This window comes from Mastacembelus armatus, chromosome 7 (assembly GCF_900324485.2).
Source record: "Mastacembelus armatus chromosome 7, fMasArm1.2, whole genome shotgun sequence".
Taxonomy (NCBI): domain Eukaryota; kingdom Metazoa; phylum Chordata; class Actinopteri; order Synbranchiformes; family Mastacembelidae; genus Mastacembelus; species Mastacembelus armatus.
Genome location: NC_046639.1, coordinates 17,605,860 through 17,621,736, shown reverse-complemented (window position 1 = coordinate 17,621,736; position 15,877 = coordinate 17,605,860). Strand labels below are relative to the sequence as shown.

General features: G+C 42.9%; 1 protein-coding gene across 4 annotated transcripts in view; it reads right to left on the bottom strand.

The window, feature by feature from the left end:
• Positions 1-522: 522 nt before the first annotated feature.
• The window catches only part of gripap1 (GRIP1 associated protein 1), a 29,511-nt gene continuing 14,156 nt past the window's right edge, over positions 523-15,877 (bottom strand). For all 4 annotated transcript variants that reach the window (XM_026332201.2, XM_026332200.2, XM_026332202.2 and 1 more), the window contains 11 exons: positions 15,727-15,828; positions 15,488-15,601; positions 14,444-14,521; positions 12,032-12,127; positions 11,167-11,223; positions 10,822-10,921; positions 9,441-9,571; positions 8,719-8,835; positions 8,241-8,334; positions 4,557-4,729; positions 523-3,073 (listed from right to left, as the gene is read on the bottom strand). In XM_026332201.2, the coding sequence (XP_026187986.1) occupies positions 2,993-3,073; positions 4,557-4,729; positions 8,241-8,334; positions 8,719-8,835; positions 9,441-9,571; positions 10,822-10,921; positions 11,167-11,223; positions 12,032-12,127; positions 14,444-14,521; positions 15,488-15,601; positions 15,727-15,828 (1,143 nt within the window). In that variant the 3' untranslated portion in view covers positions 523-2,992. The remainder of the gene's footprint in view (positions 3,074-4,556; positions 4,730-8,240; positions 8,335-8,718; positions 8,836-9,440; positions 9,572-10,821; positions 10,922-11,166; positions 11,224-12,031; positions 12,128-14,443; positions 14,522-15,487; positions 15,602-15,726; positions 15,829-15,877) is intronic.

Sequence of the window (15,877 nt, the reverse complement as noted above, 5' to 3'; positions counted from 1 at the left end):
TCATCTCTAAACTTTTCTGAGAGCAGGAAGAGTTTTATTCTGAAAGAAACAGTAATAGAGAGGATTGTGGGAAGGCTGGTGTGAGTGAGTCTTCCTCATAGTGCTTGGCTCCCTGTGCTCAGCGGGTCAGTGCAGAGATTAGACAGAAGAACCAAACTCCATTCAAGGTTTAGGAGAATAATTTGAGCACAACCCATATGTGTTCCAGTAAATCCAGTCCAGGACATAGACAGAGACATGGCGTTGATGTCTTTATGTCCGAATAGTTTGACGCCTGCAGACAAAACAATCCATTTTTTTGAAATTCAGCAGATTCAGAGTTCAATGAAAAATGTGCAGTTAATTTTTAGACATGAACAGTAAAGAGACTTTCTCCTTTTCCACTTCAAGTATATAGTCTAGGATACAGACCAAGCCAGAATCATGATTGACTTCAGTAAATATTACATTGCATTTTGTCTCTTCAGCATCTTTCAGGCCAACATGCAGAATAAAAGCACAGAAAACCACAGACACAGCGTCTCTGGACAATAGTTTATGATATTTTCTGGTAGTTACAATAATTAGCGTCATGATCATCAGTTTCATAAATAGGTGCATTGATTTTTCGTACAGTTAGAAGTCGTTTCACAGAGGATATGTACAGATTTAAACATTACAAACAGAAGCAAAGCAAAAGGCCAAGTCACTGCCCAGCACATAGACCGATCCCGGTCAGACAGTCAGTCTGCTTGTGATCAGTGAAGCTCAACTAATTTTGATATTTTATAATGACTGACTGAGGGTGGAGGGTGTTGTGGCTTTCAGATTCAATCTTGTGCAGTTTGACCCCCACCTTCCAAAATTAACCAGTAGGTCTCGGCTGTAAACAAGTCACGCTGCAGTTTAACAAGAAAACAAAGCAGAGATGTACAGGCGGTAACAACATAAACAGTCTGCCACAAGCAAGAAGTCCAGGATTTAGTCAGATATCCAGACTGGTGCAGTGTGATTCAGGACATAACCAGGCATAGCAAACAACAAATCCAGAGTCCAAGATGAAAAGGAAAGGCAGACAAGTGTTCAAAATCCATGTTTTATACAGTCACAGAAAAGTAGATTTAAAGATACAATCAAAAATAATGAAAGATGTGCTGTTTGAAGCTCAGTCATAAAAGTATTAAACTTTTTTTTCTGCACCATTTGGTTTCCTTAATGAGGATGGAAAGTTTCAAAAAATGATAGTGTAAGAAAAATGACAGTTCCTATAATCCAAGACATAGACATGTCCCAGGAGATAATAAGCAGACAGATCTTCAGTTAGACATTCCAGTTAGAGTGCTGCATATGAGGTGCAAATGCCAAAATAAAAAAAACTTATGTCAAAGCAAAAACCATGTTACAACTAAAACTCGTCATCTTCAGGTTTTTACGAATTTTCACTAAAATATTTAAAAGCAGTGAATCACTTTAAAAGAAATTTCCCCCTAATCTCTCATCTTCCTGAATGCAAAACAATGAGGAAACTAAATAACACATGAAACTGATTTTAGCCTGTCTCTATGATTGAGTTTTACCCATTTTTTGTAATAGTGATTTTTATATAGTGGAACTTACATGCATTTCTGACATTTTGAAAATGTCTTAATTAAATCCCTAAATGAACAGCTCTAATCACAGTATAAGTCAGAAAATCCAGAGAATAGTCTGGGCCCTGTCACTGTTAAATGACAGTGTATGAAAGCATGATTTTAGTTTTCTAACTGATCTGCATTGTTAGATGTTGTCAGGCAGTTAATGGGATGTCCACCTGCAACAGCTGCTTAGGGAGTCAGCTTACAGACCTCTGATCAGGGAACCAGACCTGAACTAATCAGACTAAGACCAGGCCAAAGTCCTGGATGTGATTTTTCTGTTTTCGTTAATCTCTTTAAATCAGATCACTGATGTCTGGTCACAGTGACAATCTGCATTTTATTTCTCTTAAACCTTTACATAATATAGTTATGAACTATATAATCAACATATTCAATCAAGACTCAGTGTGCGTGGTAGATTTAAGGGGGAGGAGAGAGGGGTCTGATATAACGTGACTCCACTGTAATTCAAAAAATGAGACTTTATTTTTTGGAAACCTTCACGTGATCAGCTCTGTTAACGGAGTCGTGGAGGGGGAAAAAAAACTGTTCCTTTAACATTTTTTCTGCAGAGCTCTCAGCCACATCCCATGGCCTCCATCTACAGCTGGCCTTGACTCATTTGCCATGGACACTGTTTGTATCATCGAACATACAGAGGAAATTTTGGTTACATGACAAAAAAAAATTCATCCAGAAAAAAAGAGCAAAGAGCAGCTGCTGAAGACCAAGACATTTGACTGAAAGCTCAGGCAAGAAACATGTAAGTTGACCTGATGACAAAAATTTTTTTTTTTGGCAAACTATTTCTGAGGTGAAGAGTGAACCTTCAAACTCAATTGAAGCCCCAGAGGTCCAGTAACAAGGTGAATGTTTTTCCCACAGGAAGCCCAGGAAATAGTCAGATCACAAGTTACTTGCTGCACATAGAAATCAATTAAACAAGTCAGTCACTTGAGAAGCTGGGCATCTGTGATCCAGGACATAGCCAGGAGCCAATAAACAAACATCACAATCTTAATACATAGAGACCAACATTTAGTCAGTTACAGAAGTTCCAGGTTGTAGTCAGGACTCAGCAGAGTGGTGCAGTGTAATTACAGTACATTCAGTAGCAACATAAATGAGCTTAACCCACCTTAACATTATCAGGATTTTCCATTTCCTGGCCTTTAGTTTCTTCTTCTGCACTTTTAATACTTACACAAGGTGGACATATCCCAGCATTTAGTCAAAGCCCAGCAGGGAGACTGAAATGATGAAATCATAAGAGGTTGGTTCCAGGTGTTAGTCTGAGCTCAGCCAACACTTTCCAGTTGAGGTGAATAACAGTAGTGAGAAGGAAGAGAATGGATGGTTGGATCCAGGTGATAGTGTCAACCCGATCCGGCTGCACAGCCACTTGAACTGCTTCCTTTACTGAGACGGACTAATTCCTGGGACAAAACCTCCAGGTCCTACAGAAAGAGGGAAGTTTCCTGTTACCTACTCAGCAGAAACAGAAATCTGAACATTTCCATTACTTTATTTTCAAAAATATTGTTCAGTTATTGTTTTTGTTTTTTTACTCAACTATCCATCAATTTACAAACTGAGCTGCACTAAAGACGTGGAGACGTCACCATGGACTCCTGAGCTGACACATGAATCAGCACCTGATTGTCATTATGAGAAAACCTTCAACCACAAACTGACCAGTGATCAGTCCGAGTGCCTGTCGTTCGACAGACGTAACACTTTTGTCCTTCACTGTTTGTTGTTCACGATTGTTTTTGTTTTCAGTGTTGTGCTTGAGTGCCTGCAGTCAGAGACGTGAGTAACCGGTTTAACATCAGAGTAATGTCTGGACAGTATCAGAACTGTTCAGCTGCACACCGACTGTGTGTCCTGGTCGTTAGTTGATGTGGAGCCACCCCAGAGCGCTGCAGCCAGTTTAAGTCGTCACGGCAACAGTTCCCGCCACTGTCTCATTTCACACACCAATTTAATGCTGTGGTACATCTTCTCTGACAGTGTGGACTACATTACCCAGAAACCTCTGGCTGTAACATCATCACTGCTGTGTTCAGTCCATGTCCCTTAAGAGAAACTGAATCTGAGGATTCTTCATTTGTCGCAGCAACTGAATGTTTTTCTTTTTTTTCATTAAAACAAACTATAGTCAGCGGCTGATGTTGCATTTCAGTTTTTATATATTTTACCTATAATCAGTGAAATGCAACTAAAACATACCATTACACTCACATGGCAGAATAACAGCTATTAGAACAGCGTCACATTCAGCTCTGCGATGTATTGAAGGGCAGCTGCTCGCCATGTTGGCCATGGCAGAAAGGAGCAGGTAAACTGGCTCCACTGGTACCCTGTGTTACCGTCTGATGCCTGATTGGAGTGTCCTGATGGGAGGAATGTTTTAGCACCTCACCACACAAGAAGCCTGTGTCACTGACTTTCCTGTGAGCAGGAGGTCCTAAATACATTTTGTAACTCAGATGGACTTTAAAGAAGACCTCTGTGCGCCAGGCTCATTTAACAATCAGCCATGCAGTGAGAGAGCGCTCTGATTGACTGTTCAGCTCAGTGCAGTTTCTCCCTATTTTTTACCTCTTTCTACCTCTTCATTTCTTCTTGCACAACCAAAGATCAATGGCTGCCAACAGCAGCGCCACCTGCAGCTTCTTCTCAAACATTTTCTGGATTAGAAACAGCTATAAACCATCTGTAGTGTGAAAATGGTCAGCAAACACTGCTTTGGTTATGCTTTGTATATCTGCAGTATAGGTCTTCCATTTTTCCTTTTTGAATAACCAATACAGACTACCGCCCCCTGCTGGTATGGAGCGGTAGTCACTCTCACCAGGTGCAGAACATGTGTGTGTGTGTGTGTGTGTGTGTGTGTGTGTGTGTGTGTGTGTGTGTGTGTGTGTGTGTGTTTGTTACCTTCTGCAGGTGCATGTTCTTTGTCAGTTGTTCCTCCAACATGTTCTGCAGCTTCTTGTTCATCTCTCTCAGATTCTCATCTCCTGGTTTCACCAAATCTCTGAGGACCGAACCCAGACCTCCTCTGTCTCCCTGAGAGCCTCCGTGACCTCCGACAGCACCACCTGACACATCTGAGAAGATGAGGAGGGGATTTACTGTTTGAGTGCATTGGTCAACTATGATCTGTTTTAGACCCTACAGCTACAAACTGCTCCACAGAGATGTTTCCACAGGCTGCATGGAGGCAAGGCTGCAGCAGCACACAGCTCTGACCACACACCTTCTGAGAGGACAACTGCCTCACAGAGCACCTGACTGGTCTAGTTTGCAGCCACTTGTCAGTCACATGTCAGTGCCAGAGCCGACTGACACAAACTAACAGCAGTCACACCAAACAAACTGGGGAGGAGATGAGAGGAAAGGCAGACAGAAAAGGACACACACACACACACACAAAAAAAAAAAACCTCGGACAGGGTTTTAGTTATTCTGCGACATGAGGTGCAGTTCCTCTCACCAGAATCGTAACTTGCCTGACCCTAAATTAACTTCAGTCTGAAAAGAAGTCTTTAGCTCAAAACTCTGATTATCTGAGTTATATGATCATAATCACCAGCCTCTGGTCCTCATAAGGAAGGTGAGTCCCCGCAATGTTAGCAGGCTCCTAATTTTGGGACCCCACAATAATTGAAAAACAAGACTAAACACATTTGAGGAAAACACTGATGGAAGAGAAAGAAAGACACTGATTAAAAAAAAAAAAAAAAAAAAAAAACAGCAGAGAAGTTGAGCTGACAAGGTTTTTATGGTGCTGTATACACACACACACACACGCGCACACACGCAGTTTAAGTCGTCACGGAATGGATGGTTGGATCCAGGTGATAGTGTCAACCCGATCCGGCTGCACAGCCACTTGAACTGCTCCCTTTACTGAGACGGACTAATTCCTGGGACAAAACCTCCAGGTCCTACAGAAAGAGGGAAGTTTCCTGTTACCTACTCAGCAGAAACAGAAATCTGAACATTGCCATTACTTAAAAATATTGTTCAGTTATTGTTTTTTACTCAACTATCCATCAATTTACAAACTGAGCTGCACTAAAGACGTGGAGACGTCACCATGGACTCCTGAGCTGACACATGAATCAGCACCTGATTGTCATTATGAGAAAACCTTCAATCAACCACAAACTGACCAGTGATCAGTCCGAGTGCTTGTCGTTCGACAGACGTAACACTTTTGTCCTTCACTGTTTGTTGTTCACGATTGTTTTTGTTTTCAGTGTTGTGCTTGAGTGCCTGCAGTCAGAGACGTGAGTAACACGCACACACACACACACACACACAGAGCTAGATGCTGACTTTGAGTGTGTGGTATCAACATTTAACAGCTGTAACTCTCTTTACCTGCATGTTTGTTTTGGAGCCTCAAACAGCTAACAGCTGTCTGTTCTTTCATCTTTGTGGCGCCCGAGTGATAAGGTGACTTCCACCGACGTGTTAATGTATAAAGCCTTTCTCAGTAAACGTTTAGATGAGTTTTTGCAAAATTATTTCCTAAACATGTTCACTAGCGGTGGCTGAAGAAAATTTAAGTTTATGCTGGACATCAACACTGACGTCCATCACTGTATCCCAGAGCACACCGTGATGTCTTGTGTTGTGTGTCAGATGTTGAATGACCAGAGGTAACAGTCTCTGGTGACTGCAGGGCACCAGCTGGTTCAGGTTTGATAAATCCCATCTAAAAATTCAACAATGTAAAACTGAATTATCGGTGTGAAATCTGCTGTACAGTTACTTTTCTTTCATCCCTTCTCTCATTGTTCTGTTTGTCTCTCCTGCTGTTTTCAATTTCATGTTCGACTGGTTTAACCCCCCCTCCTCCATCCCACTCCCATTAACACTGTACTAATGGTAAATCTAATGGGCAGTAAAACTGAGAGCTGAGCTGTCTCCTGCACACTGGACTCTGTGTATCTGCTTCTGTTTAATATTTCATACTGCACTTGGTCTTTTCTGTTACTTTCTACATTAAACTGGGGTCATCAAAACTATGAAGTCATTAAAACTATCACAGAACAGAAATTAAATTATGCTTTACGTATTATTTCATATAAGCAGCTGCTCTTTGTCTTAATGACAGTTTTGCACATTGCTGCAATATGTTCACCGGTGTCATGAGGCTGCAGGAGCAGGGGCAGCCCCCCCAAAAAAAACTACATATCCATTGTCACACCTCCAGCTCCAGACTACACCCGCCCAACAGAAACCTTGCTTTCATCTGTAGATGAACATCTCTGGGGATTCTTCTGAGGGCCACACCTAGTCCACATCTCCCCAGGAACTTGACCTAAAGCCATTAGTGCCGCAGATTGCCATGAGGAAAAACAGAGATCGGAAAGGAGCAAACCCTGGCTTAAGCACCTAAACCTGCTTTCATTAGAATGTCAGACACTACTGAACCTGTTAGTTAACCTGTTCTCACCCTCAGTGATCAGAAAAACTGAGTGTAGAAAAGCTTCAGGTAACCGCTCCTCACTTTAGCTGGCGCCAACTCCGATTAAAAAGGCAAAGGCCTAATTTATCTGTCAGCAGTTGTTGCTCCTCCAATGACAGAACAAAATCTCACTTCTCTGTTGTCAGGCTGTGTGTCTGCACTCTGCCAAAGATTGATTGTGAGGAAAGAAGCTCCACTTTCATTTTGAACCAGAGCCTTCTGTATTTGGATCAAAGCAGCTTGTGAAAAAAACAAAGTGGTTTGAGTTTATTATCTACACTTGTTCCAGTGCATCAGATCTGTATTTAATCAATATTTTCAATGATTAGATTAGATTTGATACTTCATTTTGAAGAAGCCTAATAAATATGTCCTCTGGCGCCTCCACCATCATATAAGCTCTGCATACTGCGATGGACATTCTGGAAGGAGGTTCTTTCTTAACATTTTGCCCCGTTTACCCTGTTTAATGTTCTGATTTTCACAAAAAAAAAAAAAGATCTTTACGAGAAGAAGAAATAAAGCGTCAGAGTTTGGGTTAACATGCAGTTTTTGTACGTGTAGTGTTTTGGCGTCTGCAGGGACCCTGCACAAAGTCGAAAGGATTTAATAGACAAACAAATCATCGGATAATTAGAGGAGTCAGTAAAAGACACACACACAGACTCAGCATGATGGTGATAAAAGAGGAAAGCAGCTAAAAATAACAGCAGTGACGCAGCAGAGTTCGAAGGTATTACCACAGAGAACACATTTGAAATGTAAGAACTCACCACCTGAAGACGATTTCACCCGAAAGTTGGCATAGTCTCACGGACAACAACGCGCCATGTTAATGTATAAAGACAAATCCGGTGGAAACCTGCGTGTGAGGGCGACTGAAGCAGCAGATTAAAGTGTCGCTGTCAGATAAACGACATGCTGAGCCGGGGAACTTTCTGCTGACTGACGCACTTTCTCTTGCCGCCCAGTTTGTTCCACACATTTATCTCACTCATCAACCACATCATCAGTTTTACAATGTTTACAGTAACTGTTCTACAAAATGTACAAAGTGATGTCAGAAGACAGAACAGCAGAGGTCAGTGTCAATATGTCACCATGATACCATTGTGTGTGTGTGTGTGTTTGTTTGTTACCTATGCGGCTGTCCATCACGTAAGTCTCTATGATGGCACTTTTTCTGCAGATGTCTTCAGCCATTGACGAGCAGCTCACCTCCAGATGTTTCACCTGGAGAAGAAGAAAATGGTCTGCTGTCAATCAAACATCTGTTATAGGACAGTGGGATGGACTCGCTCGTTTACACACAAATAAAACCAATCAAACTTTAGAAAGTTATCAACCATGAGAATCTAAGAGGTTTCTGACATTCAGCTAACACATAACACATGAGCATCAGCAAACGTGCCCTGAGTCCACAGTGGAACCAGCAAAAATACTGAATATGGCTGCGGTCATAAATAATTATCAACAAACAGAAATCTGCTAAAACGGGCTCAACGTTGTATTGTTGACCTGGCTGTTACCTCATGGGACGAAGCGCAGAACTGAGACACAAACAGTGAAGATTTGTTTCAGGTTGGACACAAACAGATGAAACAGGTGATCACCCACCTTCTCCTCCAGCATCCATTTCTCCTGCTGGACCTCTGCCAGTCGCTGGAACAGCTCCCCGACCTCGTCATCAGACAGATCAGCTGGGCGCTGCGACTGAGGGCTGCCTCCTCCAGACTGACACACACACAACATGTTACGAGAGTGGGGGATTCATCCATTATCAGGTCATGAGGTTTACAGGTGCAGGTTTGGATGGGGACCAGTCTTTCACTCAAACATCTCATGACTCACAGGATACTGTTTCTGATGACGACCAAACCAAAGAGCTGACTGACCTGTCAGTGGACTGTCAGATCTATTTACAGTGTTTCTATCAATAGAAACAGCATCACTATGATAATAAAGGAGTTAAAAATAACTGCAGACAAACATCAGACTCTTCAGAAGAAGAGAAGGTGCAAAATCATAAATCTAACATCTGACCACTACGTCAGCTCATTACCAGTGTCTCCCTATTATAACAGGGAGACAGACAGACAGACAGGGAGGTCAAGACCCCAACAACAGGTCACATGATGCTGAGGAGGGAGTGTTAGTGGAGGAGAGCAGTCAAGGCACAGGCCCATCTCCTCCTGCAGGAGTGAATTTGCTGCCTTTTCAACTGAAACTGTCAATGGATAATACTGGAAGACGCTTCGCATCACAAGCAGCTGAACTGCACCATGTGTAATACAGTTTAGTAAATAGCAACACAGTGTTTTCCAGGTCACTCCACCCACCTTGTTCTGACTGGTTGGTGGCACCTCCTTCATCATGTCTCTGTAGGAGAAGGAGGAAACGGAGGAAGAGTCTCCGGTCTGCTGAGTCCGACTGGGACTACTGATTTCTGACAGAACCAGCTCCTCCAGACCTGATTGCAGAAAAGAAGAGGATCATGATGGATGTTGCAGAAAATAAACTAAAAACTATAAAGGCATCTCCCTGCGTCAAAACAGACTAATGCGTGAGAGCGACAGTCAGACGACGCACTGGTGTCTCAGTCACATGGTCTGAGATTCGAATTATATTTCTACCTCATGCCAAAAAAACTCAATTTTTCAAGTTTTCGGTCTTTTAAAGACAAACTACTTCTATAATTATGTGGAGCACCTCTTTAGCGGACAGTGTCCCATCAAGTCAGAGAAGTATCCCATTAAAATATATACTGTCTGTTGTAACCGCAACTGATTACAGGAACCAGCAGGACCAATGATTTAAGAAAAGGACCATTGACTGTTAGGAACAGGTGACTTGGTGGTTGTTTGGCAGACTTGATAAGTGATAAATGACCCTGATAAATGTGGATTTTGAACACCGCTCTGTGCTCTGACCCGTCCGGACTCTCCCTTTAAGATTCTGGACTGTCCCTTTAAGAGACCTGCACAGTGCTGATTTATGCTGGAGCAGCATTGTCTCTGTTCCATTTAAATTTGGCACAAGCTGCTTGTGCCAGCCTGTCCCTTTAAGACCATCCCTTTAAGGCAGGAGCAGAGAGAAGTGGGCTACTTTAAAATGTCTGATTCTCAGGTTTGCGCAAAAAAGCCTTTTAAAAGATTTATCAGAGCTCATAGATTATACATGAAGCTGAGGACTGCCTTGCACTGCTGAGTGTGTGTGAGCACGCACAATGAGTAAACAGTGTGACTGAAGGACTGTTAAATAAAGAAAAATCCAAGAAAAAAATTCACAAATAGAAATGCAACAACATTGAATGGGGAAAAAAAATTGAAAAATATATTTAATGGAGGTTGGCTGCCCAGGTGTGTGTGTGTGTGTGTGTGTGTGTGTGTGTGTGTTTTGCCAGCAGACGCCACTGTGTCCACCTCAGCTCTGGGAATCAGAGAGCTGCATTAAATATTGAGCAGAAGGTTCCGGGCTGAGCCAGAACCCCCCTGATGCAGGATTAGCACGCCGTTGATTATCAGACCCATCGGCCACATTACAATCACATCCCAGCCACTTAGGACACACACGCTCCCAAGGCGTCCTCGGTAAAATGGACCAAGCAAGCACCATCTCGTTTGTCTGTTCTTGTCTGAACGTGATGAAGCACAGACCAGACTGGAGTCACTTCTGACCTTAAAATAAACCGTCTGCGTCACGGTTCAGGTGTGGATGTACCTGTCCTGGTCTTGCTGTTGGTCAGTATCTCCTGGAGCCTCTCCTGCAGCTTGTCTGCTCGCTTCCTCTCCAGCTGCAGCTGCCGCTTCAAATCCTTAAGCTGCACATAGGCGCACACACACACACGCAGACACACACACACACAGACACGCACATATGCGGTCATGGATTTACTTTCTAATTATTATTTTCCATGCATGACTGCCTTTAAATTACTCTGCAAAAATATATTCTCTCTGTCTCATCTCTATTCAAATTCTACTGTCTTTGCATCCCCCCTGTCCGTCTGTCTGTCTATCACTTCAGAGTCCATCCATCCATCTGTCAGGGAAACATTTAACTCACCGCCGCGCTTCCCTTCTTCTCCAAAATCCTCTGGCCGTCCACTGTGTCCTTCAGCTCCTAGCGAGGACAGAGTGATGGAGGTCACACACAACGAAGAAACAACCATCCAAACAATTATCTGGTCTGATGCAGCTTAAACACCCCCATCAGAGAGCTTGCAGATTTCTGCGACCTATAATCATGTTGCTATAGAGTCTCTGATTGTTATTTACTGCAGCGGACAGTGCAAAGCTGCCAACAATAAAAAGAAAAATAAGTGAAACTATGTGAACCAAGTCTAAACAGATGCTTCAGTGCCTGGTTTTAAAAAGAGTTTTGCAGAATTTAGGAACCCACTCCTCATGTCTCCTATGTAGGCAGGTGCCGTCACCTTTAAAGCTCTACCCTTCACTACAATAATCTAACACTGCCATTTACATTTTCTGGGCAGTGAACGTCACATCAGAGCTTTCACAGAGCCTGCTCAAAACCTGTCAACAGCAAGTCCCAGTCACAAAAGCCTGAGGTACCGGGATAAAGGTGTTTTGGTTTGTATAAGGTCAAAAGTATCGGCATTTTCCTGTTTTCACAAAATGCAGAAATAAATGCAAACCATGAACATGTCACAGCATGTACTGGAAAAAAAATACTAATGTAAATTGTGCATGATGTGTATTTGAGAAACTAAACTATAGGTCTGGTGTTATCTCAATTTTTCTACTGTCTGTGGGCCTTAGCTCCAAGACCAAACCATCCAAATATGCTGTGGACTATTTTCAGCGGGGGATTCCACATTTGGATTGCAGAGTCCTCATGACAGCAGGACAAGTGGGACTAATTCACAATAACCTGCAGTGTGTGCGGCACGTCTCCCAGCAGCTGTTACCTGCTTGAGTTTTTCGATGGCGTTGCTGTGTTCATCCCTCTGTTTCTCCACTTCCACCAGCTGCTGCTGCAACCCTCCCATCTCTGACTGCTTCTGCTGCAGGACACACCAGGAGGAGAGGATATGGTTTCAGAAACAGCAGAAGTTCAACCAGTTTCAACCCCACCCCAACAGACCTGATGTTCCCATAGTGTGAACAGACCATATCAGATGTTCTCAGATCAGATCTGGGCCACTTGCATATGTGGTCCTAGATCTGATGTGTGAGTGTGTGAGCACTGTCAGAACGGTCAGATCAGAATCCATGTGGTTGTTTTAACGTCTCCCTCCTCTGCACATATCACCTGTCGTCATCATTCAGTGTGAGGAAAAACTAACATGGAGTAGGGTGGGCAGTGGAGAAACCAGGACGCTTCACATTCAAACTGGAAGGAACATATGGGAACCGAGCAGCTTTGGAGGAAATTGTGTGATTTGATTGTGGCACAAATTACGTTATTGTACTTCTTGTAGCACGTGGCTCACATTTCTGTTCAGTCTTTGCATGGTGGCAGTTTAGGAGCTCAACAGTGTTCACACCGGAGCTGGATGCATGTTCCTGACAGACATGGATGGGAAGGAACAAACACACAAACAGCAGATCTGATGGAAACAGCAGGACAGTAAGTTCTGGGATGTGGATTCAGTGTGAACGAGTGACCCGTCTCAGAAACTTCTCTTGCTCTGGTCTCTGGTGGAAAAAAAGTTAAAGGAAATATTTAAATAACCTCCAGTGATGCCCCCTCTCTCTTAATCCGTCTGACTGGGGGATTAATTTAGAAAAAAATATGTATTTAATTCTCTTTTAATCTTCTTCTGGTAATTAATTCAACTAAAATCTACATTAAAACACCCGCAGGTGGCCGACCGAAAAAACATGTAGTTCTGGAGGAAAACTACAATCTGTTAATTCTCTTTAACGTCTCAAACCCAAGCATACAGGTCATCGGGCAGGACCGAGCTTCAGACTATCTTACATAGAAACACAGTAAACAGGTGTGAATGCTGCAGATTGTGATGGGGAAGGTGGATTAAAAATTATTCATTCATGTTTTTCCAAAAAGTCTCCTGACTGCCCAACAACACACACGCGCCACACATTTCATAATTTTCCATCAAAACCAGCCAAAAGACAAGATTTAAAACTTAAATTACATTTTGTAAATCAAATATAATACCTTTCCATAGCTTCTAAGGCCTTTTAGGAAATTCTGTGCTTTGCTCCAGATAGACTGTTCATATGCTTTTAGGATGCAATGCTTTTAACTTCTGAAACTGAATCTGAAACTAGTTTAAGTGAAGAACAAAAGAAACAAATATCTTTCTTAAAATGAACATGATTCTTTCTTATAAGCGGTTAAAACAGTGCAGACACAACACTCAGACACCTTACAACTGAAATTCAAAGTCACAACACACACGCTACCTGCCTAACACTCGACCTGCCTGTTAATTAGACTTCCTCCATCATTAATTAACTCTGCCACTGTGGTTTCCTGGTGCTTCTGTCATCCAGCAGATAACACACAGAAACAGGCATCAGTCAAGTCAGTCTCAAAGGAATTTCTGAAGACAAAACACCAGACGCTTAATCTGATTGGCTGAAAAAGCTCCTTACATCCACAGAGAAATGTCCCATGGTGCACAGCATTTTATTGGCTTGTGTCAGACTCTAATGGTAACAGGTGGCTTCAGAAATGTGCTCTGAGTTTGTTTGTCATCTTGTTCTGTGCAAAAGTTTTAGGTTCATTATCTGTTCTGGTTCTTCATGTTATGGCCCCAGACTGAGCTTGCAGCCTTACCCAGAGTCAGCAGAGGCCTACAGAACTGGGTTCAGAGCAAGAGAAGCAGGAGTCCTGCAGCAGAGCACTGGTCTCAGCATCATGGAGTCCATTTGGGATCGCATGAAGACAGAGACACTGAGACAGTCTGAGGACAAGCTGCGGAGCACCTGGACTAACTGTGTGCAGATTGGTTAATAAGTATCTTCACCATCTGAATTGTACAGTACGTGGTGACCCTCAAAGCTCCGACGCGCTCTGACCCACAAGCCTTTTCTGTGTGTGTCCTTTGTGTCCGTGCTGAGTGTTGTCTGTGCACTGAGCTCCAACAGTCTGTGTGACTGCTCAGTCAGTACCAGACCATCAGCGTTCACATGGACCTCCTCCACTCTGATCCACCGTTAACGCGATTTAACCTCCGCATGTTACCATGGAGACGACTACGCTTTAATTAGAAACACACATTCAATTAGAGCTGGATCAGAGTCAACACACACAATGCACACCTCCATAGACAGCATGCATAAACAAACACCCACACACACACATATATTTATATTCAGAGAAGCTTCCTGAAAATGTGTGTGTGTACCTCCATCTGATGTGTGTGTTCTCTCTGCAGCCTCTCGACGTTGTCCTGATGTTCCAGAGACAACTTCTCTATGTTTTCCTGCTCACACACAGACAGACAAACACACACACATGCACACGCACACACAGACGCAGACACAAACACACCCACAGGTTTCAGTCAGTCAAATAAACAGTCATATAAATAAACAAAGCTGCTGACAAATGCCAGCAGTAGAAAGTAACTCAATACATTTACTCACTGCACTTCAGTCCAGTTCTCAGGTATATGTACTTTACTTGAGTACTTCGATTTTGTGCTACTTAACATTTGGATTTCAACAAGCAACCCAATATGGAAAGTACTTCAAGTATATATGCTAGTTAACATTAGCTCCACCTTTACCAGCTGCAACATTAAAGTGATGAACATAATAATGCATCAATAATCCAATAATATCAGATACATTTAGGATTAGACTGACAAGATGATGGAGCTCTGTGGATTAATTTCTCCATGTGTTGAAGCTGCTCTGTGTTTACATCCAGAGTGAAACAGACTGTGTGACTCCTTCAGGTCTAACAAACTAAAAATACTTAGAACAAATTTAAAACCCAGCCTTGTTTACATCCATGTTAATTAGCTGACAGTGTTTGCCTTCTCTGCAGTGAGTCCTGGCACGTTACCGCCACCTGTAGATCAGTGGAACACCATTGGTTGGACTGTTTCCTGTCACCATGGAAACCAAACGAGGACCTACTCTAGACAAAGGGTTCCAGTAGGTCCACTGCTCAGGAAGCTTTAAATCTGAGTGGGCACTGTCAACAACCACAAATTCCCTATATTGGGGATTAGCTGGTGTTGATATGACTAATTGAGATGAGAATGGGATGAGAATGTTACGGCCGAGTGTAAACTGAAAAATGTTTAGTTGTGATTGCTGCAATTTTTCCCACATTTGAAGCCCAGGCTCACCTCAGAAAACCTTATTTTATTTCAGTTCATATCAAAACAGCATGTTTAGGGACCCAGTCAGGCAGGTAACTAGTTAACTGTCAGACTGACCTCTGCCTCCTTGAGTCGTCTCTCGAACCAGCCTTTGGTTCCCTCCATGGACTGGACCTGAGCCTGCAGCTCGTCCACCTTCAGCTGAAGACCCTCCAGCTCCTTTGTACGAGCCTGAAAACAGACACAGAGAATAAAGCTGCAGTGCACACAGACCGGACATCAGAAGACATGAGGATTGTCTTCTCCACTTCCTTCACTACTGTGCTTCTTTCACCCCCATTTTACCCCCCCCATACCTTTTCATCTCGAAGCTGCTGTCGGAGCTCTTCCTCTGAGCGATTCTTGTCTTCATGGAGTCCTCTGAGCTCCTTCTCATACCGAGCCCTCACCCCAAGAACCTGAGAGGAAACAAATAGAAGAAAGGAGAATAAATGAGGAGAGGAAACA